The following is a 25,796-nucleotide window of genomic DNA, read 5'->3' on the forward strand; positions in this document are numbered from 1 at the left end:
GGCAGGTAAGACTCGATGGCCGTTGAACTTGTCCTGTGTTAGTTTAGCAGTTCGGACACCGCAACGGCCATCCGCACGCGCCACTCGCTCTTTCCGAGGGGAGGGTGGTTCGAGGTTGAGGACCGGACTTGAAGTTGTGAATCGGTACTTTTGCAATGCAGGTAGTTGGCGAAGTAAGATCACGAAAGGGAAGACTTGCAGAAGACAATTGGTGACCTGTCGGGCTGAGATTTTTCCCTGAAGATCAACAAGGGCACACCGCTCACCCGTTGATGCTCCGCTCTTCTTTCACCTTTGCGGTGCACTGGATAGAGGACTCGATTGAAGTATTTCAAGGTTATAGAGTATCAGTTAGGTAACAATTGGGATAATATTTCTTTATTCTATGCTAAACTACATTGTTTTGGTGTCATCATAACTGCCTAGCCCCCAAGCTATGCCCCTCATCATTGTTTATCTTATCTCGCATACCCACGGCCGCTGTATACTTCGACTTGAAGACCTGTCACATACATGTACACTCAAAAGTGACCTTGACCTTGAATGTTATTAGAGAATCATTTGGTGTCTTTGGTCCAGTTTATTTCCATCTTAGATTCGAAAAGGCAGTGCAAACCAAAAAAAAAAAAAAAAAAAAAANAATGAAGCAATTGATATCAAATTGGCAAATAGAAATCTCAGCTCCCGAAATAAAACTAGCAACTTCACATTATGACACATTGGCCTTTCTGGCATTGTTCCAGATAGCTGGTATCTGCGCCTCCAGGATTAGAAAACTCCCCAGGCTTGCGTTTGAGTCCCTCAATCTTGATGTCCTGTTCTCCTTCGGCATGCCACCATCGCAGGCGCTGTAGCCTGACACCCTGGATGTCCTGGACGTCAATATCCCACTTACCACCACTGACTGCAACCACGAGGTTGCTCTCTGGGAAGTGGAACTCAGGAAGATATATCTCGGTTGGGGCAGTCGCAGTGGTCGGCCCTTTGGCCGTCAGCGATAGAGTAAAAGCGCAATTCTTGAGATCGAAAACATGACTATCCAACTTTCCGCTCACGAAAGTTGGACTCGGGCGGAGATATGCCTCTGCAGCACGATAGCCTTGCTGATCTCGCAGAGATGGCTGGGATTGGTCACTGGAGATCGAAGGAGTTGACAAAACACCCTTGATATTACGAGGCTCAACATTTGGCTCTGCTCCGCTACTCTGGCTTTCGGAGTAGGCTGGGGAATGGGTATCAAGAGGCCGAGTGGCGGATCCCGCTGGTAGTTCTAGATCGTCGCGAGAATAAATAGACAGGTCCTCCCCGTTCCATTGATCACCCCATTCGTGGTCATTCTAGGCTGTGTCAGTACGACTCATATTTTAATGAGCAAAGATACTTACCTGTGTGACATATACCCATAGAGTAAAGCCATTGGAAGTACTGCCTTCTAGTGCAAAATGATTTGCATCCATGGCGCTGGTTTGGCTACTATAGTCACCTGTCTTGTATGCATTTTTGTCGTCCATGTCGTAGGGAATTCCAATCTCAGTAAATACCACTGGATGACTACCCATGTAATTTCGGCTTTCATCACGGAGGAACTTAAGCTGGTCACGCAAACAGTTGCGAATAGCCGTCTCGCCAACCTTGAGGGCAAAGGCAGGGGTGAGGTACTTGCCCCGGAGAACCCCAATAACATCGACATTGTAGAGTCGGTTCCTGCAGGGGTCAGTACTGCCAACATCTAATTGAAGGACCTTGTCCAAGTGACCAAATCTCACCAATGTTTTGTCAAAAGAGTTAACCCATCATAGAAATGCACAGCATGGACCATATTGGGGTCGTCGTCAGCAGTGCCTTTGACATCTGGCGGTACCTCCATCACAGGTGGCTGGCAAAACATTATTGCATCAGACCAGATTACCCGAATGGCATTTTTGTATGCTCGGTAATGATCCAAGAAATACGAGTTGGTAAATTTCTCATAGTCAAGGGGCTCACCCGTCCGAGGGTTCTTTGAAAAGTAATCCTTCTGTAGAAGGGTGTCTGTAGACGGGTCCCAAACTCCATGCTGAGCCCAGATACACTCTCCAAGTTTCCACCCAGGGTCACGTTGCCAACCATATTTGGTATCATCGTGGTCATCTGGCAACCAGGCTATCTCACCTGCTGGGTCCACCAGGCTGGTGCCAGTCTTGTAAGGTCCGAAGTTTCCAAACGCCCATGTTGTCTGCTCGCAGGCCTTGCCTGAGCCGGTGAGCATTGCTTGGAATGCTGTCGGTGAAGTGCCAAGTTGTAGTTGCTGTTCCGGTGGAATTACTGAAATGTCTTGCACACCAATAATGCCGCGATGAGGCTCATTCATGCTTTCCCAGCCAATGATAACTTCCCCATCAAGATCACCCGCTTCATGAATTTTCCGTGCCAAATATGCACATGCGTCAATAAAGTGGTTCTGGAGATAATCTTGAATGTTCATCCCATCAATAACTGCCTTGGGAGCAAAGTCCCGTCCAGCCCAAAACAAAGTAAACATGGTTTGACAAACCAGTCTAGTATAATTTGTGCTCCAGATCATCTTAGGAAACTCAGCGGGGATATCGTATGTGTTTTGAACCAAGGCGGCTTCCGTGTTTTTGAAGGTTTTAGGGTTTAGTCCCGCTGCATAGAGCGTCCACATCGGCGCCCCAGATCCCCCCGAGAACCTAGACCACTAAAAGGGGGTTAGTTAGTATGAGGATTGTAATTTCTTTGATGGGGTGATCACATATACTTACCACATCCTGATGCGGGTCCATAAAGATCCAGAAGTCATATTGTTTGGCTATCCGGAGGACTTCTATGGTGAATTCAACCCACTCATGGTCGTAAACCCCTGGTCCCGCATGCTCAATGGCTTCCCAGGTAAAGATGTACCTGATAGTGTTATAACCCCATTTCCGAAGGCGCTTGAAATGAACATGGGCATCTTCCAGTGGAAAAGGCCGTCCAACAAATGAGACATTGTCCGCGTCAAAGAACTTATCGGCGATGTATGAGGGGATGTCGGGTGTCTTTGGGTATTTCGCATCCGCCGCAACGTTTATCCCCCTAAGTGTAATCTCCCGATTGTGAGGGTCTCGAAAAGACTGTCCCTCAACTTTCAGACGCAGAGGGGCCATTGTTGCCCTGCCACCGAAGGTCAAGTTGAATGAGGTCGTAGTTCGCGCGCGGGATGATTAAGCGTAGGCAAGTCAAGAAACGAAGTATACAAAGTTCACAGCTCGTGGAAAGTAGGTATCTAGAAACAGGCAACGACTTTCCGATTCAACTCGCCTAGCAGTATTGAAATAGCTTGCGAACGAGCCTTGGCAACCTCTTACGAAGGTCACAAGTGCCGAGCTGCCCGATATCTTCGTTCAACTCACTAGAACACGTGATTTTGACTACTTCCAGAGACCTCGCAGAGAATCCTGACTCCCTTAAGTTGTTCTCAGTTCTCAGTACGTCTGGCGTGAGATCTCCGAGGTCATCCTTTCCTTCTATCTGTTAATTCAGACTCTCAGGCTAACAGCAAGCTCATTGCCAGCTCGAGGATCCATCAGTGTCCACCTTCGATAACGATAAGAAGTGACGTATCGCGAGCTAGCCGACCGCTTTGCTCCACCAAGACAGTTTCTCCCCGCTGCCTCTGCACAACGGGAATAATGTCGAGCAAAGCGGCATTGAAAGCCGTGCGAGCAGCTTTGGAATCGAAAGATTACCAAGCTGCAGCTGAAAAGGCCAAGGAGCTTGTCAAGAATGAGCCCACGAATTACCACGCGTATGACAATTCCTGATTCTGTATGGAACATGGCTAACTCGGTTTGTTTTTTTCAGGAATGTCTTCCTCGGTCTCGCCAACGATCGGCTGAATAGGAACAATGACGCGGAGAATGCCTATTCTGCTGCGACCAGTATCAATCCCAACGATAAAACTGCTTGGCAGGGCTTGATCTCTCTGTACGAGAAGCAGGGTGGTTGTAACCACGATGGTTATCACAAGGCAGTCATTGCTCTTGGAAAGATATTCGCCGATAAGTATGCTTTGGTTCCTTGGTAATTTTGAATTACGAAGGACACAGTGCTGATGACATTTAGCGACGAGAAGGAACGCTGCCAAGATCTGATTAACAAATACACAAAGACGATGAAGAACAAGGGGACCTTAGCTCAACATAAGCATGCATTGGAACTCCAGATACCAGGATCACCTCTGTACGAATTCTTGGAGGGCCGGTTGCCCCGTCCGTCCCAAACATACCAGCGATTGATTGAAATCACCGAGCGCCAGGAAAGAGAGTTTATCAATCGTGAGATTGGAGAGCGCAGAACGCGTCTTGGTGCTCGCATCGAACAAGTCACCCAGGAAGTTCGCCGGGAAGCTGCCAACAAGAGCAGATTGGATCAATTTTACCAAGGAATGATTGATTGGACCAACGACGATGCGGTACGCCGTCAATACGAGGAGAAGTTGTTCCAGCGTGCATATGAAGAACTCGGTGTTCTGCGTGACGCCGAGAAAGAGGCGAAGAGAGCAGCTGTGTTTAAGGCTGCACATGATATGGTGATCATCAAACATCCCTTCGAACCCGCATGGAAGGTTTTCCTGGGATGGTTGGATGTGGAGGATTTTTCCCAATATGACGTGGGGCACCTGCGCGAGTACATTGAGTTCTTCCCAGAATCTGGACTCTCCCAGGTTCTCAAAGGATTTTTATCGAGCAAACTATCGCCATTTCCCCATGACCCTTCGGACGAAACAAACGGTAAAGACGACAAGGATAGCAAGGAAACCGCAGCCACTCAGCCTGATAACGAAATTGATGACGATGCAGCTGCTCCTCAAGACCCTTTTGTCCTTATGGTTCAGGGCTTGGATTCCGCTCGGGATTCAATTCTTGCCCACCGCATCATGGCAAATGTCTACCTCTCTTTCGAGGAGTATCAAAGCGTGGTCAATGTTGCTCGTAAGGGGTTGCTGTACATTGAGACCTTGGTAAAATACAGTGGGATCAAGATCCCCAACACTGTTGATGCCCTGAACAACGCACTTGCCAATGCCATGATCCATTATCAATCCCCCCGGTATCACCCAGATGCGAAAAAAATCTTTGAGGGCATCCTCGAACGGAACCCAACTTCCTCCAATTGCCTGCTTGGGATTGGTTTGATTTTAAAAGAGGATCAGGACTACGCAGAAGCTGTCGACTTCCTGCGGCGATCCCTTGAACGCGATTCTGCTAATCTTAAGATTCGTGGAGAACTTGCTTGGTGCGAGGCATTGAGTGGCGATCTTGAAGGTGGCCTAGCGAGTCTTCAGGCTACGCTTGAGGACCTGAAAGAAGCTCAACCTGACAACAAAGAGTTCAAATCTGAGCTTTTTTACCGCATTGGTTACTGCCAGTGGGAGCTTGATCCGTCCCCAGCTGCGCGCAAAGATCGCAGTGGTGCTTATGCTAGCCTCTTTGCTTCCATTCAGGCCAATATGAACTTCGCTCCAGCATACACGATTCTTGGTTTCTACTACGCGGACTACAAGAAGGATAAGGTCAGAGCTCGCAGATGCTTCCACAAGGCATTTGAACTGTCAACCTCTGAGATTGAAGCTGCAGAGCGCCTTGCTAGGGGCTTTGCCGACTCGAAGGAATGGGACCTCGTCGAAGCAATTGCGCAGCGGGTGGTTGACTCTGGCAAGGCTAGGCCTTCCCCTGGGTCAAAGCGCCGAGGGTACAGCTGGCCATATGCGGCACTGGGGTCGGTTCAGGTTAACAAACAACAATACAGCAAAAGTGTTGTGTCCTTCCAAGCAGCGCTTCGACTCGCGCCGACAGATTACCACTCTTGGGTCGGTCTTGCCGAAAGCTACCACCACTCTGGTCGATACAACGCCGCCACCAGGGCCTTTGAGCAAGCAAAGTCATTGGAACCAGAGCTTTCAACTAAAGAGAAGGAACATGTATGGTTTGCAAGGTATATGCTGGCAAACGTCAGGCGGGAGCTTGGCCAGTACGACGACGCCATTGCTGCCTACGAAGATGTCCTGAAATCCCGGCCTGATGATATTGGTGTGACTCTCGCGCTTCTTCAGACCCTGACTGAGAGTTCGGCGAAGAGCCTTGGCCTTGGCCTCTTCAATGATGCGGCAGAGCTCGCATACCAAGCCATTTCGGTGGCTAGCTCGCTAGTGCAGATTAAAAGCGACATCTTCAACCTGTGGAAGGCTGTAGGCGATGCTTTCTCCAATTTCTCATACATGAAGGCAAAGGCCGGAAAGCTGTCCGCTTCCACCTGCAAGGCTTTACTGGCGATCGATCTTGACCCTATGGCCCTTGATGTCATGACCGACATTGATGGTGTCGGAGCTGATTGGCTCGCAGCCAATGCCAGTGAAGAGTTGATCCCATCTGAGCTCTACGTTCACCTGTCCATAATCGCTTTTAAACGCGCACTCCACGTTTCCGTGCATGATGCTCATTCTCAAGCAGTTGCCTGGTACAACCTTGGTTGGGCCGAATATTTGGCCCATCGCACTTTGCAGCCGGACACGACTAAGAAAAGCAAGAAGTCTCGCAAGTTCATGAAAGCAGCCATGCGGTGCTTCAAAAGAGCGATTGAATTGGAGGCTGGCAATGCTGATTTCTGGAACGCATTGGGTGTCGTCACTGCAAACATGAGTCCTAAGGTCTCCCAGCATGCCTTCGTGCGAAGCTTGCATCTAAATGAACGCAACGCACAAGTCTGGACAAATCTTGGAGGACTTTACCTCCTCCACGAAGAAGGCTACCATGCATACAGGATCTTCTTGCGCGCGCAGGCCACCGACCCAGACTATTCACTGGCTTGGGTCGGCCAAGGCTTCGTTTCACTTGATTGTCGCAACACACAGGAGGCGAGGGGTAATTTCGAGCATGCGTTTGATATCTCAAACTCGTCCGATATTCTCACTAAGCGCCAGTTCAGTCTGACCCACTTTGATCATCTTAATGAGACCTCCTCCTCTAATGTGTCCGAACTCATCCAGCCATTCTTCGCACTGCACCAACTCTGCATCCAGGATCCATCAAACTTGCCGTTTGTGCACCTTTCTGCCCTGTTGGCAGAGAGAATGGGCGAGACCGCAGATGCCGAGTCTAGCCTACAGGTTGTCTGTTCAGGCATGGAAGACGAATTTGAAAAGACTGAATCACCAGCTTCCCTTTCGAGGTATGCCCAAGCAAACGCAGATATGGCTCGTGTCCTGCTTGCACGCCATTCCTATGAGGAGGCTGCAGAGAAGGCCGAGCTCGCACTCACTCTTTCTGGGGAGGAAGACGCGGAGAAATTTGACCCCGAAGCCTGCAAGAAGCTTCGTTTGTCTGCGCATCTGACTGCTGGTCTGGCATATTACAACCTGAAGTCGATGGACCAAGCCATTGATATGTTCCGGGATGCCCTAGAAGAAGCTCAGAACGCCCCAGATGTTGTGTGCCTTCTTGCCCAGGTCCTGTGGGCCAAGGGTGGCGAGGAGAACCGGTCTGTTGCTCGCGAGCAACTGCTGGACTGTGTGATGAATCACCCTGACCACATCGGAGCAGTCACCCTTTTGGGTGCTATCGCTCTCCTCGATGCGGACCGGGACGCCATTGAGGCAGTTGAATCAGACCTTAACGCCATGATCTCGCGCGATGATATCGATCTCCACGACAGAGCTAAAATCATCAAACTCCTGAGTGCCATCTCAGCAATGGGACTTAACGATAATGCAACCGTCCCCGAAAGTATCAGGCGCATTGGCGATGCCACCGCTGCCGTGATGCTTACACCCGGCCAACCTGCTGGGTGGATGGAGTTGTCGGCAGCGTCGCGAAACCCATACCCAGCGGCCATGACTATCAGCCGCGCTCTGCAGAGCGTGCCTCCTTACGGTAATCTCGGAGCTGAGGATCTCAGCGATGCCTACGCCCAAACTGGCAAGGTTGGTGACGCCTTCCGAGCGATCATGATTGCCCCTTGGAAACGTGCTGGCTGGGAGGAACTGAGCCACAACATCCCTACCCGGAACATGTGGACGCGCTGCACTGGTCACAAATCGGAGGATTCAGACGACGAGAAATCTCCCCTGGCATGGAAGCGCCGTACAAGCCATGGACGGAAGTAATCGGACGATGAGGTAACTACTCTGCCACCCTGGCACGCATGCGCCGTAAAGCGCGAGGGCTGGGTGAACTTGATGCACAGTGTATTTACTTTTTAACTGCACATCAGTCTTTAGCGAATGAACATGACAACATGAAATTTAACACAAGAAATGTATTCATGATAAACTAAGAAAAACGCAAATCCCATACCTGAGTAATAAGTCCGAATTTAAAGAAGCCATCTGTTCGGCTGCTTGAGCCCATGATGACTTGTCTCTTCTGATTATCTCTCGACACCTGCGGTCTTCTCTAGCAACCTAGCCTTCCTACCCTCCCTCCACGGTTTATCCAAAGCCTCAATCTTGCCTCCGAGCAAAGTAACAGACTCCGGAGAAAGCAGCACCATGCCTCTCGCAACAGATGGATTACGGAGCAAGAGCTTCGCCCCAATAGAAAGTTTCTCCAACGCTATCCCATCAATACGTTGCATTTCAACACCAACGGCTATCGTGCCCGCTGCATCCTGAAGAATCAACCGGTGCGGCCCATACCCACTGTTCCCGGACGCACTCGCAGCACCACTCGTAGGGTTGTTATTCGCGCGATTGTTCTCTGACGCTTCAGGATCCTCGCCTACAGCTACTGTGCGCACGATTTCACGGCCACGGATTGCTTCGCCGCGCTCAACGCGTTCAATCGCTTCGATCTGGCTCCATAAGCTCGTGCCTATGTCTTCGATGTCTAGCACTTGCACGGGGATTGAGCCTTGTAGCCGTTGCTCTTGGACCTTCGGGTCGTGGATGTCGACAGGTAATACGCATGATCTGTGTTTGGAGAGTGATTCTTTGATATCGGAGGCGAGGAGACGGAATATAGCCGTCTTTGCGAGAGCAGATGGGGGGATATTGCGTTGTGCTGTGCTGGATGATGATAGAAAGGCATTGAGCCAGGGTTGGGCGACTGAGAGGGATTTGGTGCTCAGTATCTGAGCTGCAATTTGATCAGGACTAGTCATGATGTCTTGAGCTCCCTCAGGATCATATTGGCGCCTATGGTGAATTAATGGAAAGTAACGAAGGTTGAAGTTGGGGAAGCTCTCAACGCGAAAAACAAAAGCACAGACCACCGCTTAAAGCAATTGATCTGGCCCGACTGTCTCGCCTCCGAGAACTCCGACACATCTCCCCCACAACACACTGCAATGTCGACTCTATCATCCCCACGTCCTTCCATTGCCTCCTCCCGAGCCCATTCCCCGGGCCCAACCTCCTCCCGCCCGTCACTCGATGCATTGAACACCAACGTCAGCGGGGGCCTCAGCGCCGGATCTACCCCATCCACTACACGAGCTCTCTCCCCCTCACTCCATGTCCGACGCAATCGCAGCGCTCTGCGAGACTACTACAACCTCAAACCGCCCGGTGCAGATGCATCCGCTTCCCGGGACGCATCTCGCTCCCGGAGTGTGCCGCGGAACCCAGATGCAGGAGACATCTCCGACCCAACCGCTTTAGGTTCAGGAACGGAGCTTGACAGTGCAGACTTCGACCCGCAGCGGTATGTCGAGCATCTCTTGTCATCATCGTCACTGTCGACGGTGCTCAAGGCGGAGAACACATTGGTTGGGGATATCCGTACTCTCGACGGAGAGCGGAAAGCGCTGGTCTACGATAACTACTCGAAGTTGATTCGAGCTGTGGAGACAATTGGTAAAATGCGGCGCAGTATGGACGATCGCGGTGCACCGTTGACTATGACGAAAACGCTGGGTCCGGCTATTGCCTTCGTTGCTGAGACTGCTGGTGGGCTCATCAAAGAAGGCGAGGAGCAGCGGCGGCGAATGAAGGAAGCGAAGCTGGCAGATGGGGTTTCAAGTCAGAAGAATGAGAAGGACACTGTTCGGTGGGTGCTCGCTGCACCACAGAGATTGGAGAAGCTTGTGGCAGAGGATAAACAGGATGATGCGGAGAAGGACTGGAAAGAGATCCAGCATTTACTCGACGCTTGGGGTGATGTTAAGGGGGTTGCTGAGGTTCGGGAAGCGTGTGAGAAAGTCATGAACCGGGAAAGCCACGATGACTGAACACCCCTGACGCACACTTTTCTTCGGTCATAATCCATGCGGCTGGACTTCCTCGGCAATGGACCTTGTCGAAGTGAGTTATCATTTCTGACTGGAACGACAATTGCAGTCATGAATGAGCCGGCTCATTCATGCAGACAGATCGCTCCCGATCTATGCAAGACATGATCAATCAGTACCTGCCTCTGGCCCTGTTCCCGACGAATACCCCTGACGAAACCACCACTACTACCCCGGCTTCTGGGAATGCCTTGGGCACATATCCCACCCTCTGCCACCAATTTCCGGAAACATATCAAGTACCATAAACTTGTAGATAACTGCGTTCAGAGATACCCACTACAGCAGAACATTAATTGTCAATCATATTCTCATCAATCATAAAGCCATAATCCCACCTACTTCCCACCAAGCACCTCCCGACTCGAATACATACTCGCCTTCAGCCCATACTCATTCTTAGAGTTAATCTCCAGATAAGTGAACGCATCAGACTTGTAGTAAACAGACCGAGACCCCTTCCCAACAAGCCCAATATCAACCAATTTACTCACAACCCGCTTGACATCTTCAACATCCCAAAAATCCTCCGTATAAACACAAATCAAACGACTCTCCCCAGACCCACCATCGGTAGCAACTTTCGCCGCATCCCCAAGCTCCCCCTTCTCCATCGCCCTAACAACCGTCCCCCATAACTCATCAACCCGGTCAACAGTGGGAAACATCATCCACTTCCCATGGGTAACACCAGTCTCCCTCGCAAGATCAAGAATACTCTTCTCAAGCTCCTTCCGCATTGTATTCAATTTACGCGTCAAACCAGCCGTAGTCTTCGCACCAGACTTATCATGCGCCTCGCGCAGAATGGCACTCTCGTTTTCGTAGTCCTGGAGAAGCTCCCTGCCTTTCCGAAGCAGAGTGGGAATGTCCCCATCATCACTCCGTTTAGGCGGCAAATGCGGATTGTACATCCAAATCCAGGGCCCAACGTCCGTGGCTTGGGTTGTTGAAGGTGGAAGACGCGATAAAAAGCGAGCTATAGGCTCGGTCTTCCCGCGCTTACTGCGCGGTATGGTGCCTGGTTCTGGGGATGCATCGTCCATAGAAATGTCTGATGATGCGGCCTTTGCACGTGTCGGCGGCGTGCGCAGATTCTGCTGGATGGTTGATAACTGCTTCTGATGGGTTTCTACCCAGAATGGCTCTGGGTCGTAGGGTGAGACTTTTGCTTCCAGTTGGGCCTTTTCATCGTCGTCGCCTGATGTGGCTTAGTTGGGGTCCCTTGGGTGGGTAGGAGTATGAGAGGGGGTTTACCGTAGAAGCTTGATTCATCGGAGAATATTTCATCGGCTGTTCTGGTTGATGCCATGGTTTAGATGGCGCTGGATGAAAATATTATGCTCTGGTGTTTCTTGTTGAGGTGTAGTTGGATGCGGAGGAAGTGTGAAGTAGAGACCGCTTTCTAGGAAAGGATAAGTAAAGGATGAAGATGTTTGCCTGGATTGCATTGGGTATAAGGGACGATTGCTCTTCGATCTTTCTTTCCTTCTCCTTTCCTTTCCCGTACTTAGTATTCTCAATGAAATGCACTCTTTCAACTGAAGGACTGGCTGGTCACAATGGGAGCAGAATTTTCTTAGTCCCGTGGGAGTAGATGGGACCAGGATATGGGACCAAAACCTTTCTTAGTCCCATGGGAGTTGTCAAGGCCTATACATATTAATCTACTTTGTTAACCCGGCCCCTAGGGGGGATCTGGATTAGGAAGGGGAGAGATATACGCTATTAGTACTACCGAGTATTACTGTATAGGAGTAGGCCGATGGCGAAGCGAAAAGTGCCGCGCTTCTTAGTACAGGGATAGGAGTTACGACTGGGAGCGAGACGGGTGAACCGATTATCTGCCTTACCGCAGCTGCTAAGAGAGCGGTACGCCAGCGAATCAGAGAGCAATGGGAGCGGCAGTAGGAGCGCAAGACAACCTCTGCGCCGACAAAACGCTTGGGGTAAGCACCGAACAAGAAGACACTTCGACTGTACAAGGGACTAATAAAGCCGCAGTGTGCAATCCTGATTCAGATACGCACAATGTGGATCGACTGCGACACTTCTTGTTTAAGATTAAGGCGGCAGAGTCCGACCGATATCCATACGATAAGGGCTCACAGATACCAAAACATATCTTGATACAGTGCCCGCGATATATCATCCTGCGTACGAAATTATAGGATTAGTTGTATGATCTCGGTATCGAGATAGATTACGACAAGATTACTTCGAACCCGTAGGCTGCCCGCTATGTGGTCAAATGAATGTACCAAATAGGTCTTCTCCAGCAGGTGTAACACATTGAGATTAAGGACGACGACGAACTGGTAGGCCTTGCGGTAATAGATCTAGGTATGGAAGACAATAGGTATTAGCTAATGACGAAAATGAAGCTATGGAACGAGAAACTCAGCCAGGGATAACAACCATGCTGATAAACTGGCCACCAATTGAAACTGAGGCAGGGAGAAGGCAGAGATTAAGAAGGGAGAGTAAGAAGTGAGAGCGAGAAGTGGGATGTAGGAAGTAGGAGTTGGAAGGTGGAAGGTACACTCCACGGCAATCATTAAATAATTTCTTGTGCATGGGATTGGGTATGGGTTTGGGTTTACGGAATTTACGGGTTACAGGACAGGGCTGATTCCACGCTCTTTTTGATCACCATCTGTACTCCTCTAGGATTCGGCGTTCGGACTCGGCGTTCGGACTCGAGTTCTTGCTTCAGTTAGAAGAAGCGCCTGCATAGCCATACGCAACTAGTTAGACTGCAACAGGTTAATTGAACTCTGATTGATTGATTGATATGAGTACAAAACAAAATTTCTCAGTATAGCACAACCATAAATACTACAGAATTTGAGATAGAGGGAGAGTATGAAATAATTTACCTTGCTATAAAATACCAAGCTCCTAACAAAAGAGCGGAAACGCTGAATATGATCCCAGAGATGGTTGTTACCAAGCTGAAAGCTGTCTTTGGAACTAGAGCTATCTCCCTCAGTGCCAGAGCAAATATAGAATCATTGAATAGCTCTTGCTCAGATTGACCAGCGTTTTCCTCGAGATGTCCATGAACAATATTGTTCAAGAAAAGATTAAATCGCTCTGATGCTAGCCCGGTGAATGGGGAGTTTTTGTTAGGCACATTGGGCACCTCAAAGACTTCGTGCTCTTGATTTGGATGCAATCGGCTATGGCAGGGGTACCTCTGTACACAGGAGGAACAGAGATCGATACAGGCGCACACTTTGCATACAAAGCGAGTCCCGGTGATAGCGAAGTTGCACGTATTGCAGGAGATCTGCCAAATATCTTCTTTGGAGGAAGCATCTCGAGACAGATGGAGCTGGAACAGATAGCGCGCTTTGTCGAATTGGCCAAGAAACAAAAAGTAGCGGCCTAATTGTTGTAAAATGGGCCATGAAGGTTTGGATTTGGAATATAGAAGCGACTCAGTGAGTTCGATGAGTGATCGATGAACAGTTAGCTCTTGAGTAGCAGGAGGTGTTAACACTAGATCAGAGCAATGATTATGTATTTCCTGTAGCAGGGTTTCGTGATTGGATGCCCAGTCCATAACATGTCGACCATAACCATCCAGGAGGGAAGGATCAGCACCAGAATTGAGAAGGGCAATAGCAAAACTAATGTGACCATGACAAACTGCCAGGTGGAGAGGAGTTTGTAAGAAATCACTACGCTTGTTGAGGTCTGACGCTAGTTGTGGAAAGCGACGCAGTATGTGGAGCATATCTCTTGAAGCAGCAATATGAAGAGGAGTGCGGCCGAGTTCATCTGCAAGTAATGAATTCGCGCCAGCATGAAGAAGAAGCTGAACTTTATCAAAATAGCCGTCATGAATAGCCGCCAAGAGAGGTGAGCCGTGTCTACCACCCCGGGCGTTGACATCAGCACCAGCTCCGAGCAGTATCTGCACTGTCTCAGGACTTTCATTGCATACAGCGGCCTGTAGGGCATTGCCGAAAAAGCCACCCTGGGCATTGACATTGGCGCCAGCTCCGAGCAGTATCTGCACTGTCTTATGGCTTCCTTTATATGGAGCGGCAGCGGCCTGTAGGGCATTACCGTATCTGCCACCCTGAGCGTTGACATCAGCACCAGCTCCGAGTAGTATCTGCACTATCTCAGGGCTTTTATTAAGTGCAGCGGCCTGTAGGGCATAACCGAAGTGACCACCCTGGGCGTTAACAACAGCGCCAGCTCCGAGCAGTATCTGCACTGTCTCAGGGCTTTCATTAAATGCAGCGGCCTGTAGGGCATAACCGAAGTAACCACCCTGGGCGTTAACATCAGCGCCAGCTCTGAGCAGTATCTGCACTATCTCAGGGCTTCCGTTCCATGCAGCAGCCTGTAGGGCATTACCGTATCCACCACCCTGGGCGTTGACATCGGCTCCAGCTCTGAGCAGTATCTGTACAACACTTTCATAGCCTCCCAAAGAAGCTGCTTGTAGTGCACCTCCATCTCCGTTTCTTTTCAGATTCACGCCCTTATCTAGGGCCCATTCGACAAATTCTATATGTCCACCACTGGCTGCCTTAGATAATGGGGTGTTGCCTAAGTGGTCCTTTGCCTCTTGGTCTGCTCCCTTTCTTCGGAGTATTTCACCGACTTTTATATGACCACCACTGGCTGCCAAGTGAAATGCTGTATCTCCACCACTGTTCCTTTCCGCAGAATCCTCATTATTCGATAACAAAGGTTCTATGAGATCCACAAGATTGGCAGCGGCAGCCATATGTAATAGCGTTGTGCCTCTTTGTGGACATGCCCTGCTAGTCATATCCAGCTTCTGATAAATCTGGACCCAAGAAATGAGCACCTTTTGTAGAATCTCCTTCTCATTAGGCAGAACATCACAACGAAAGTCGGTAGCCTTTTCTGCGTGAATAAAGAGATTTATAGTGGCGTATTGAAGTAACGGATGATCTTGGGTAACGTTCTTTTTAGTCCTTTTGAACTCAGTGGTTTCTGCCAGTATATGAGCTGTTGCAAGACAAACTAAACACGACCGGTAGAGAGTTGCCTGGCATTGAGAAAGAATTTTATCTTCGTTCATGGACGACATGCTCATGCCGATATTATGGCACAAAACCTTGAGCCCTTTTGTGCGCAAGAAATCATTGACCGACTGGTGCACCACCTGTACAGTGGCATTATTATCCGTACTGGGGACGACTTCGGCCAGTCCTCCAGAAAGAGCCTTGATTCTTCCCAGCATGCGTTCGTTGCTTTCGATGAAACCGGGAATCCTTTCCCATTTCTTTGGAGACAGCGGTTCCCGCACGTGCTTAGCCACCAAAGCATACCGCATCTCGGCCACAGTTAAGGGTCGCTCAGCCAGGCATACCCATTGAAAGAACAGCAGTGACTGCTCACGGTTACTGGTCTCTATCACGTTATTCAGAATATACATGTAGACATCTTCAAGGCCGGCTGGAACCTCATGTAACCAGCAACAGATATCTTCAAATAACTCCTTTTCCCGAACCTTCTGCTCAATAATTGGGAGTACAGTATGAATCCATTGGAACACTCCATTTGCTTGCTGGGTCAATTTCTTAACCAGCATCTCCCTGGTATTCTGACTGGCATTGTCTTTGGCCTCTGTCATGGTAAGGGTATCCTGGATATATGTGGCAATGTCTTGCTGATTATGATCTTCGACCTTTATCTCTATAGCCTGGCCACTTTCCATGATAGGATAGTGTCGGCATGAGATACAGACTTGGATATAGAGCTTCTTTTTCTCGGCGCGACCAACAAGCCGATAAAAATATCCCGCCAGCTGCTGAGCAGACTTGGTCCCAGCCTCGTCTAGAGCATCCACAAAAACTACCACGTACTACCGATTAGCTGATACTAGGATAGCATTTGCTAGTAACTCTTCCAGTATCACCTGTAGCTATTCCTACTGACGTTTGCCATACCCGAACTGCTTATATCGCCGGTCGTATATCTCACGTATCTGAGGACGTACAGTCGGGTCGCAGATGAAAATTTGGTTCAGTAATGATCTGAGCATCCCTAGTGGTGTACGTTGCATCTCTGTACCCCGAGCGGTAAAAAAAAAGTCGAGGCGAATACCTGGACGATCGTCCTGTGATATCTGGAGTTTGTCGTGCAGGAATACCATCAAGGTTGACTTTCCAGCACCTGGCTTGCCCTTAATCTATAGCAGACCGTGGGACTGGCTCCTCTAGGACTTGTACTCTTCCAAGTGTAAAACCCATTTACAGGTATTCGTGTGCCACAGCTCGATATTATCCCTCCTGTCAAGCATCTGCGGGAATGCCAGTGACTCAAGTATCTCTGCTATAGTTGTGAGTGGAAAGTCCGTTTGACTCGTTGGGGGCGATGCGAACCGTTGTCTGTATTCTGCTCTGGGGTCCGCTTTCGGTCTGGGCCTCAAAAGTGGCTTTCAGTCAACTTTGCCGAGCTTGAAAACGGCTTCAGGTCTCTCACCAGATGAAAAATAGTTCTGAGTTATCGGACCATGGTTGATCCCCACCTGAGTCCCTGAGTTCTCGTTACCAAACGATGTGGTATTCATGTTCAATAGCTCGTATGCGATGATGCTCTCACAGGCACAGAAGGCCCCAACATGAAGAGGGGAACCTCAGCCCCACGATCAGGTGACTGTTGGGCCCTGAACCTTACTGTAGCGAATACTGCTCCAATCAGGTCCCCCAGGGACATCTGGCGAATTTGGGGTGTTGCGGGTCCGAAATGGGAGATTAGATCAATCAATCAATCAATCAATCAATGTTCAATTAACCTGTTGCAGTCTAACTAGTTGCGTATGACTATGCAGGCGCTTCTTCCAACTGAAGCAAGAACTCGAGTCCCAACGCCGAATCCAAGAGGAGATATATTCCTTGTTTGAAGTCAATGAAAAGTCTATGTAATGGTTCTTTCAGCCCAATAACCATGTTCAATACTCGGCCGTTGCTATAATATCACACTACTTTATGCTGTAGCTACTCACATTCTAAATATATTTCAAGTGCCGATGCAAATCAACTTATTTATATTCACACCCACCCTTCTCTCCTACTTATTGGTCTCGACTTATTCAGCACTAATAATTCCTGGCCACACCTGGGCTACGAAGTTGACTAAGTCTGCTTTCAATTCATCAGGTTGTTCCAGTGCTGCGAAATGACCACCCTGTATCAAACGTTAGTTTCAGATATTGATTCTCATTCAACTGCAAAATTTCATACCTTCGGGTGCTGTTCCCAGAATACCAAGTCTCCAGTGGTTTCAACCCACGAGCGCGGCAGCGGAGCAAGCTCCATAGGGAAAGAAGAGAATCCAAATGGCTTGTGGATATACCAACGGGGGTCATTGGAAGCTGGAATTGGAGGCGCAGGATAGTTCTACTCATTCACGTCAGTTAACTGCTCGAGGAAGTCAGATTCGGTAGAAAGAACTCGCCTGTCGATAAGTATAGATTGCTCTCGGGAACGTCTCGGTAAGCCAGTACAAGGTCACGGATTCCAAGATGTCCTCTGGGGCAAGCGGATCGTCGACCCATTCCAAAAATTTCTCCCCAATCCTGCAGGGGTCAGTTTTGCAGTTCGTTGTCGCTTTCCGTAACTTACCATGCTAGTAGCGCCATAGGGCTCGATGACAAAACGTGCCCGATGGTGCTGGGTCGAGTGCCTTGCTCAGTCGCATAACCTGAACCTGTAGCCACAAAGTTTGTCATCCTCTCGATGCCTTTTATCTCAGAGGTACTCAGGTGGTCGTCCGTCATGCCGTCAGGCTTTCTCATGAACACCACGTTGACTAGCATATATTCGTATTCTGGTCATTGAATAAATCACCTTGATGAAGCCAGTACTCACCGTGTACAGCTATTATCAAAACATGTCAGAAAAAGCTCAGTCTTGGAACTATGAATACCATGAATGTTTCATACCTTTGCAGCTCTCATGATCCACGCCTAAGTGTCTAGCAATCCGACTTCCAATGTCACCTCCCTGGGCAATATATCCGCTCTCAAAGCCGAGATCTTTCATCAGTTGATCTACCACACGAGCAATGTCGCCTGTTCCAAAGTTTCTATCCAATGGGGGCCCAGAGGAGAACGTGAAACCTGGCAATGAAGGTACAATCAAATGGTAAGGTAACGTTTCCGGCGTGTACTCCTCTCGGAACTTTTGCAGTATAGGCAAGAACTCGAGGAAACTCCCTTTAGCATGATATATTAGTCTCCATGAATTGCTCATTTGCTTAGTATGAGATCAAGGGCAAGATAAAAGACCTACCAGGCCATCCATGCAACAACAAGATAGGAACAGCATCCTTCCTTTCTGAAAACAACCCTACAAAATGAATCGTAAGACCTTCGATCTCCGTCGTATACTGAGGGAAACTATTGATTCGATCCTCCGAGGATTTCCTATTGTCACATTTCAGTCTTATGTCCAATACCATGCACGGTGCGCTGTGATGTCATTACCAATGGTAAGACCTCAGCCACTGATCCCGCATAGTGACTAGCCAGTCTGTGGTAACACCATAGCGACGGTCTGTTTGGGAATTCTCGTAGGTGTGTGGTGCCAATTTCGCTATCTTAATCAACGTCTCGAGCTCGCCGAGTTGGGCTTTGGGGATGGTGGCCTTGAAGGGTGTAAGGGAGGCTGTCGCCGTGGAGGGCGGGGTACTGAAGGGTAACGACATTGCGAATTAAACAGCTCCGAGGGTGTTTATCCTAGATGTTGTTCACGGAGAGAATCTTACAGGTCTCTGCGATCAGGCAACGGTCGTGTGCGGGGTTCCTGCGGAAACAGCCTCGGATGCTTACAAACTGACGTTGATTGAAGCTCAAGTGGGAGGAATCATTTGAAAAGGAATTCATCAAAACTCTCACATATTCATCTTGGATATATATGACTTGATTTTGATTTAGACCTCAAGTACTATAATGGTGTAGAATTGTGTACTTCAACTTTAGTTCAATACCCAGCAGGGCAATCAAGTTCAAGATTCCATCTCACTAAGATTTATTGTCTACTACAAAGCCCTAGCCTTCATAACCAACATACGCTTTTGATAGCTGTTCGCGAACCCACTATACCCTTGTCAGTTATGATGTCGGTATTGGACCCATTCTGCTATCACTCACCTCGCCTGCTTTGAAGGGCTCTTTACATGCAGGTCGATCATCCGAAATATGATTCGGTAGAACTGACACTGTGGTATCATAGTCGACCCCAAAGAAGAAGGGAATGGAGTAACGTTCTTGTCCAGTCAAGTTTGTCACCCGATGAATAGTAGACTTGAACTTTTTATTCGTCCTAAATAAGTCAGTACATATCCTCATTAGAAGCCAAACCAATCTTACCAAATTGACAAGCAATCTGCAATGTTGACGACCAATGTCCCTGGCAATGGCGGTGCCAGTATCCACTCGCCGCTGTGACTCAAGACTTGCAGGCCAGGGACACTACCCTGGGAAAGGATAGTGAAGCATTCGAAATCCTGACATCAAATAAGGCAATCAGTCTTTGGGTGAACATCCTTTATTGAACTTTGGTCAATTGCTTACCGTATGAGCCCCAAGCCCTTCACGGACCTCTTCCTTCACTGGCTGAGGTGGGTAATGCATCATCCTAGACGTGACACCTGGGTTCTGAGTCATCGAATCAAAATTCTCTTCGGGCAAGCCCAAAGCGAGGGCAAATATTCTCATCATCTTTCGACAGAGCCCTAGCATCATGGCACAATATTCAATATAGGCCTCTGTGAAGTTTGGGAGTACGTTTTGGCTGGGCCATTGGTTATCTCCATACAGTCCATATGGATCGCGAGGAAGAGGATCATCTTTCGACTTTTGAGGATCCATTGCAGTTTCGTACCCAATGTCAAATGCTTCGGAGAGAGCACTGACTGCGTCTTCTTCGGCGATGGGATCATCGTCTGTTCCTATAGATTTCTCACCACCTAGGGGGCTATATCCGCGGAATTTCTAGTACAGTTAGTATTTCCTGTTGCATGTTCAGTTTTGCAGGCATACAGGGGAGTTTCCGATATAAAACTTCATCTTTTGCTCCTGGGGGAGATCAAAGAGCTGCTTTGCGGAGCTGTGTATGCCATTGATTTTGTCCTCTGGAATCCCGTGGTTCTAAGCATGAGCTATTAGTATCTACCTGAACAGGCCCGAGAGTGCGATAAGAGCCAACTACCTTGATGTAAAAGAAGCCAACCTGAGTACAAGCATCATAGATTGATTGAGCAAGTTTCTGTCGGTCATCGAAATTTGGACTATCCAAAGTTGAGAGGTCGATAATCGGGATATGACTACAATCGGCAAGCTGCGAGCTCTCAGTCTTTGAGTCGGCCATCGTTGTGTGGTGCTTCTGAGAGAGATGGAGAAACTGCCGCTTTATATCTCGCGGGGTAGTTCCCCGTTATCTTCACCAACCACAAATCGCCGATTGTTGTACAACTACTATGTTTCTAATATAAATATTGGTCAACACTATCTTTGCACCCTGTTTAGTACTAATATTTATGTATTTAATTTTTTATCTCAAATATACCCTGAGGCATATCTTAATCAACCTTGCTAAAGTACTTGTATCACAATAAACGATTTCTGGGTCTCGTTTCAATATCTCGCACATATATAAATCATGCGAATATTTTAAACTGAAGCTTCGGGAGCTGAGGGTGAGGGCAGGGTATCCAACCAACGCCAGGAAATCACGGCCTGGATGAGGCAGGTAATAGCTGCACCGGGTGAGTAAATCGAACGATAAGTTATTGGACAGTATGACTCACCTAGTGCCACAGTCATGTAAAAGAAGCCGACCCATTCAAATAACGAGCCAGTTAACAAGGGTCCAATCATCATACCAAGACTAAATCCGACTTCAGTCATGGAAAAGACTCGCAGGTTGCTTCTGTTGGCCTCGAATAGATGCGCGTCTTTAGCCTCCATGTCCTTGACAACATCTATATTCAAAAAGTCAAATTGGTTAGTTGGGGAATGGACAAGACAACATATAACAAAATCACTCACAGGCTAGTTGCACGGCTCCTACACCGCGCACAAGAGGTAGAATACTACCCAAAGCAATCAAACTGCTGGTGAAGATAGACTTGCCAGCTGCATCCCCTCCGGCCCATGGAAAGTGGGAGTCACCGGGAATTCCCAGAAGGAGGATTAGAGGGATCAGCGCAAGCCAGCCGAAAACGGTAGGTCCTCGAATTCCGATTCGATCACGAAGCCATCCAGATGGGCCGCTAAGCACGATGTTCGGGACTTGGAGACAGAAGAACATCATACTGATGAGCAAACTCTTCCAACCGAATGCTTGTCTCAGGTGGACAGGGAGGGTGTTGTTAATGCCGGACATGAGAGAGGCGACAACAACCACGTTCGCCAATGCAGTCAGAACACGCGGATCAGTGAGCATGACTTTGTAGTATTCATGCTTAAGGTCGTGCTTGTTTTCCTCTCCACAGTCATCCGCCTCGATGGGAGAAGGCGTATCAGAAAGCAGAGCAGTCGATTCCTCTGGTCCCCCGTCATTGCTGAGAACTGACTTGCTAGTAGGTTTGCCCGAGGAACTGTTTTTCTTTGATTCGAGTCCAGGCTCAATCATTACCAGACGGGCAACGATATCCAAGACAAGCACAACCAAGGGAAGTGACCAGGCGGCCCAGTAGCCAAATAACTGGAGCATTGCGCCACTCACTGTTGGTCCACCGACCATTCCTGCAGTTACAAATGACATGGCCATCCCCATAGACTGTCCAAGGTGCTTCTTGTCCACGTTATTTGCTAATAGAGCAAATCCAACCACCCAAGTGGCGGCACCCGCCATAGATTGCAGGATGCGACCAACGAAGAGGAGCCAAACTATTCATGATAATCAGCTTCAAAGAGTCGTATTCAAGGCAAGAGGCACTCATACCACATGGGGCAAGAGCAATAATAAGAGTTCCCAGGAAACATCCTGCCAGAGCGATCAATAGTGGCTTCTTTTGGCTCGGAGTCTTCTCGGCAAGGTAAGCGACAATCGGAGCAGAGATGAGACCAATGAATCCATGGGTGGTGAGTAATGCTGTGGTGTAGTTCTGAGTCTGCGATGGATCAAGATGCAGTCGTTCTTCAAGCATATAACTCAAGATCGGAGTAAGAAATCCGTAGAGAAATGTCTCTGATAGATTTTTTAGTAAGACTCAGGTGTGAGAGGAAATCGAAACAACCACACACATACCTGCGAATAGGGCAACAGTGATGGACGAAACCACCAACAATCGAGACGAACGCCATTGATAGCCCCATGGCTTGGTATCGTCCATTTTAATTTCTTGAGAGCTTGACAAGAGAAGAACGAAAAAGTGGGGGGCCAGAGAAGAAATTTGTTAAGTACTCTTTTCAGGCGGTAGGATCACAAATGGAGTATCATTGCATTAAGCTAGCTCATTAAGATAATAATTATGAATTTATTTACGAGGTTTGGACGTTTAGCTCCCACTTCTAGTGCTAATGACGGGTTTTTATTGGCAATGAGTCACTCCAGATCGCCCTGGCGTCTAAGCCAAACATCGTGATCGACGCCTCAATGCATCTCCAATGCAACTCCGATGCATCGTCGATGTATCTACAAGGAAGCCAATACAGAAATAACGAGTTGTGTGTCACACTTAGAGTTCACTGGTGCACGCCCTTTGCTGAAGATCCTAAGTCATATGTAATGCACCCACACAGACATCCTGCACAAGTGTCCCGAATGGAACTTCAATAGCTTTAGGGAGATTTGTATTTCGATACAAGAAGATTGATCTAGTTAATTACCCTATGAGTCTAGAGCTATTACGAAAATCTACTACTTTGTCTAGTCGTAGATAGCCCGTCGGCAACCGTCGGATCTCCCGAGGTCACTACGGAGTACATAGTCAAAACTCCGGAGGTCTTGTGTACAACTACCTAGTATGACTACGGAGCCCACGGCTACTCCGAACACGGGTACTCCATAGATGACAGTCGAATCAGCACTAATTGTGCCAAGTGCGCAACCGGGGAATTTTTCCTATTGGCTGTTATTTCTAGCACAAAGAGGTCTGAGGGGTTTTAGGAACACATATCTGCCCCCTGATTGTTTGTCCTGAGTTGCTTGGTTTCATGATTATAACTTCTTGGTGGGTAAGCGATTAGCCATTTCACTTGGTTGAGAGTGTTATTGGGAAGCGACGAAGTGGTGACACTCAAGTTTCTTCGAGGAGGGTACTATTAGACACTATTGCTAATCGCATTACCTATACATGCTTTATCCCCTCCCATGATATTAGTTCTATGTATTAAATCATCGCAAAATACCTGACTAGGTCCGGGGCTATACCGGATAGGTAGTTCCGAGTCCACTGTGAACGCTTTAGTATCCGGGTCAACAATGGCATTTTTCATCCACCTTATGTACCTATAAAAGGCAAGAGGTGCATATGGCAAACAGTATACGCAGATTTATGTAGTAGCATCGAGAATAACGGAACAGCTATGAAAAAAGAGAAATGTTTTGGGTATGTGACATGCACTCGGAAGGAGACTGGCTGGTCTTTACCAGGGTTCCTCTTGGACTTCTACTGAAATCGGGTGATTCTTTCAGCAGAAGATACAAATTTGACAAATGCATGCATGCATGGTTTCCGACAAGACGCGTGGCTATCGGGTAGGACAGAGGCATCCTAAAAGTCAATGATCGGAGTAGAGACGAAATCTTCCGCCCTGATGAGAAGAGCGTGAGTTGTATTACTACTACTGAGAACAAATTACGGCGTTTTATATATACATGAGAATGAATGAGAACAGTGATTATATGATTGATGAGAATCGCCCTGTCCAGGTGGAGGTTTCTAAGTAAACTAATCCCGCGCCCGCATTACCCTGCAGCCCAGCCCACCTGCATGATATGGGAATTTCCTCGCGCTAGCAGCGAGTCTGTCCGATATTTTGCTTGCAAAAGTAATTTTGTGTTCACCGCTTGCTTTTTATGCAGTCTAATGCATGTTTTGAACTTTACCTGGTGAACCTAAGTGATTGAAGTCATCGCTGACTATTATTTTATCCCCAACGTCATTTCAAGGTTCTCACACTAACTTACTTAACTATCAAGACTAGGAGTGGAGATTTCGTTATTTCAGGGTGTTGTTGTTCTTCTTGGGATGTATCGAGTATGTTGTACAGCAAAGGTCTAACCTTAGTCCTAGACTTGATATTAAAGTCTTTAGAGTTAACCGTCACCAATACCTAGAGTCGTCAGTATATTCGGTCTACCCACTATCTCACTGAAGTGTACTATCGAATTTACATCCCGGAATTAAGGTTAGATGCGCGATTAGTGCCTAGCAATTAACTGATGCTTAATTATAAATTCCTCTCCGGCACCAAGTATTACCTTAAATTTCAACTAATTGTCTGGCCTAGTCTTTTGAATAGAAATACTACCAAAAGAAAGAAAGCCAATCGCGTATATCACAAAAACTCCACTTACCTAGACAAACTTTCTTTTCTGCCCATAACAATGAATAAGCGCTTGTATCTGAATATTCAAATCGTAGGTATATAACTTCGATACATATTTAATAGGCCGCTTCGATTGCCTGTTGCGGCTAGTAACAGGGGATCTGCGATGCTTATAGTCTCCTATGCATCCAACCCCCATCCCCTGAAAGCGGTTCCGAATGGGTGGGCATTGAGAGATGAAGCGCACATACAACAGTACATCTGATTTGAGTGGGTACCTATCTCGAGGACGTTGGCAAGGGGATCCATGAACATCGACACCGTCTGTGGAGGGGGAAGTGAGACCATCATGTCCATCATATTCCCCGCGGCCCCTCTCTGATTTGTGACAAGTTTGGGAGGAGCGGGAATTGTTGAAATAGTCTCGATTTTACTCAACAGTGGGTCAACCCTTCACATCCCTCCCGACGTACACGCCAAATCTGCGAGAGATTTTTGGTGTCACATTTGGTGTGTTCACAGAAGCAAGTTACGACAGCGGTACATTTAGTAGACTCTGTTATTTGCATCGGAAACTATTGCAATGGCAGCGGTCCCGACACTGTATACGAAAACTGCACACATCTTGATTTCCAGGATCGGCGTTGCAAGGACCATTCAGTGCATATACTAGGGGAAAGTGATCCTCAGAATGCACTGTATGCTGTCTTCACATCAAGCAGTACTGGGGAGCCAAAGGGGGTGGTAATTGATCATGCCGCATTCTACTCAGCATCCCCTCACAAATACTCAGCTTGTTGCGTTCATCTACTCGAACTTGGAGAAGTGGAATATCAGATCACATCTTCTATTTCGGAGGCAGCTGAGGCTGTAGCGGAGGTGGTCAAACCTCAAGGCGACAATCCCCGACCCCTTTTGATTGTATTCATTCGGCCACGCATAAAGATGGTCTGGGGAACCTCTCGAACGGATGGTTCCAACGACGTGGAGTTGATTGAACAGCCTAACTATCTTTTCTACCTAGATATCGCGG

At 48.1% G+C, this 25,796-nt stretch overlaps 8 protein-coding genes across 8 annotated transcripts; 2 read left to right on the forward strand and 6 right to left on the reverse strand.

The window, feature by feature from the left end:
* Positions 1–704: 704 nt before the first annotated feature.
* On the reverse strand, positions 705–3,146 carry PEX2_047890 (sterylglucosidase 1; the record flags this gene model as incomplete). The annotated part of the gene is made up of 4 exons (XM_016742064.1): positions 705–1,337; positions 1,386–1,704; positions 1,767–2,698; positions 2,763–3,146. The coding sequence occupies 4 exons, from the start codon at positions 3,144–3,146 to the stop codon at positions 705–707; spliced, it is 2,268 nt and encodes a 755-aa protein (XP_016595586.1).
* A 525-nt stretch (positions 3,147–3,671) lies between these two features.
* Positions 3,672–8,143, forward strand: PEX2_047900 (SKI complex subunit tetratricopeptide repeat protein SKI3; the record flags this gene model as incomplete). The annotated part of the gene is made up of 3 exons (XM_016742065.1): positions 3,672–3,787; positions 3,844–4,044; positions 4,105–8,143. The coding sequence occupies 3 exons, from the start codon at positions 3,672–3,674 to the stop codon at positions 8,141–8,143; spliced, it is 4,356 nt and encodes a 1,451-aa protein (XP_016595587.1).
* A 263-nt stretch (positions 8,144–8,406) lies between these two features.
* Positions 8,407–9,138, reverse strand: PEX2_047910 (OB fold domain-containing protein; the record flags this gene model as incomplete). The annotated part of the gene is made up of 1 exon (XM_016742066.1): positions 8,407–9,138. The coding sequence occupies one exon, from the start codon at positions 9,136–9,138 to the stop codon at positions 8,407–8,409; it is 732 nt and encodes a 243-aa protein (XP_016595588.1).
* Positions 9,139–9,324: 186 nt separating this feature from the next.
* PEX2_047920 (COG1/VPS51 family protein) lies at positions 9,325–10,206 on the forward strand (the record flags this gene model as incomplete). The annotated part of the gene is made up of 1 exon (XM_016742067.1): positions 9,325–10,206. One exon carries the CDS (start codon positions 9,325–9,327, stop codon positions 10,204–10,206), a length of 882 nt encoding a protein of 293 aa, XP_016595589.1.
* A 398-nt stretch (positions 10,207–10,604) lies between these two features.
* PEX2_047930 (DUF1917 domain-containing protein) lies at positions 10,605–11,578 on the reverse strand (the record flags this gene model as incomplete). The annotated part of the gene is made up of 2 exons (XM_016742068.1): positions 10,605–11,467; positions 11,524–11,578. The coding sequence occupies 2 exons, from the start codon at positions 11,576–11,578 to the stop codon at positions 10,605–10,607; spliced, it is 918 nt and encodes a 305-aa protein (XP_016595590.1).
* A 1,563-nt stretch (positions 11,579–13,141) lies between these two features.
* PEX2_047940 (uncharacterized protein) lies at positions 13,142–15,976 on the reverse strand (the record flags this gene model as incomplete). The annotated part of the gene is made up of 1 exon (XM_016742069.1): positions 13,142–15,976. The coding sequence occupies one exon, from the start codon at positions 15,974–15,976 to the stop codon at positions 13,142–13,144; it is 2,835 nt and encodes a 944-aa protein (XP_016595591.1).
* A 1,373-nt stretch (positions 15,977–17,349) lies between these two features.
* Positions 17,350–20,633, reverse strand: PEX2_047950 (Oxoglutarate/iron-dependent dioxygenase; the record flags this gene model as incomplete). The annotated part of the gene is made up of 14 exons (XM_016742070.1): positions 17,350–17,448; positions 17,505–17,635; positions 17,715–17,839; positions 17,886–18,072; positions 18,132–18,140; positions 18,206–18,478; positions 18,555–18,688; positions 18,749–18,952; positions 19,335–19,360; positions 19,415–19,586; positions 19,634–19,770; positions 19,838–20,257; positions 20,306–20,413; positions 20,475–20,633. The coding sequence occupies 14 exons, from the start codon at positions 20,631–20,633 to the stop codon at positions 17,350–17,352; spliced, it is 2,184 nt and encodes a 727-aa protein (XP_016595592.1).
* Positions 20,634–20,935: 302 nt separating this feature from the next.
* On the reverse strand, positions 20,936–22,602 carry PEX2_047960 (MFS transporter; the record flags this gene model as incomplete). Its single annotated transcript, XM_016742071.1, has 5 exons — positions 20,936–21,021; positions 21,073–21,246; positions 21,314–22,156; positions 22,212–22,457; positions 22,518–22,602. 5 exons carry the CDS (start codon positions 22,600–22,602, stop codon positions 20,936–20,938), a joined length of 1,434 nt encoding a protein of 477 aa, XP_016595593.1.
* Between the last annotated feature and the right edge of the window lie 3,194 nt (positions 22,603–25,796).

Source organism: Penicillium expansum (assembly GCF_000769745.1).
Source record: "Penicillium expansum strain MD-8 chromosome Unknown contig150, whole genome shotgun sequence".
Classification (NCBI taxonomy): domain Eukaryota; kingdom Fungi; phylum Ascomycota; class Eurotiomycetes; order Eurotiales; family Aspergillaceae; genus Penicillium; species Penicillium expansum.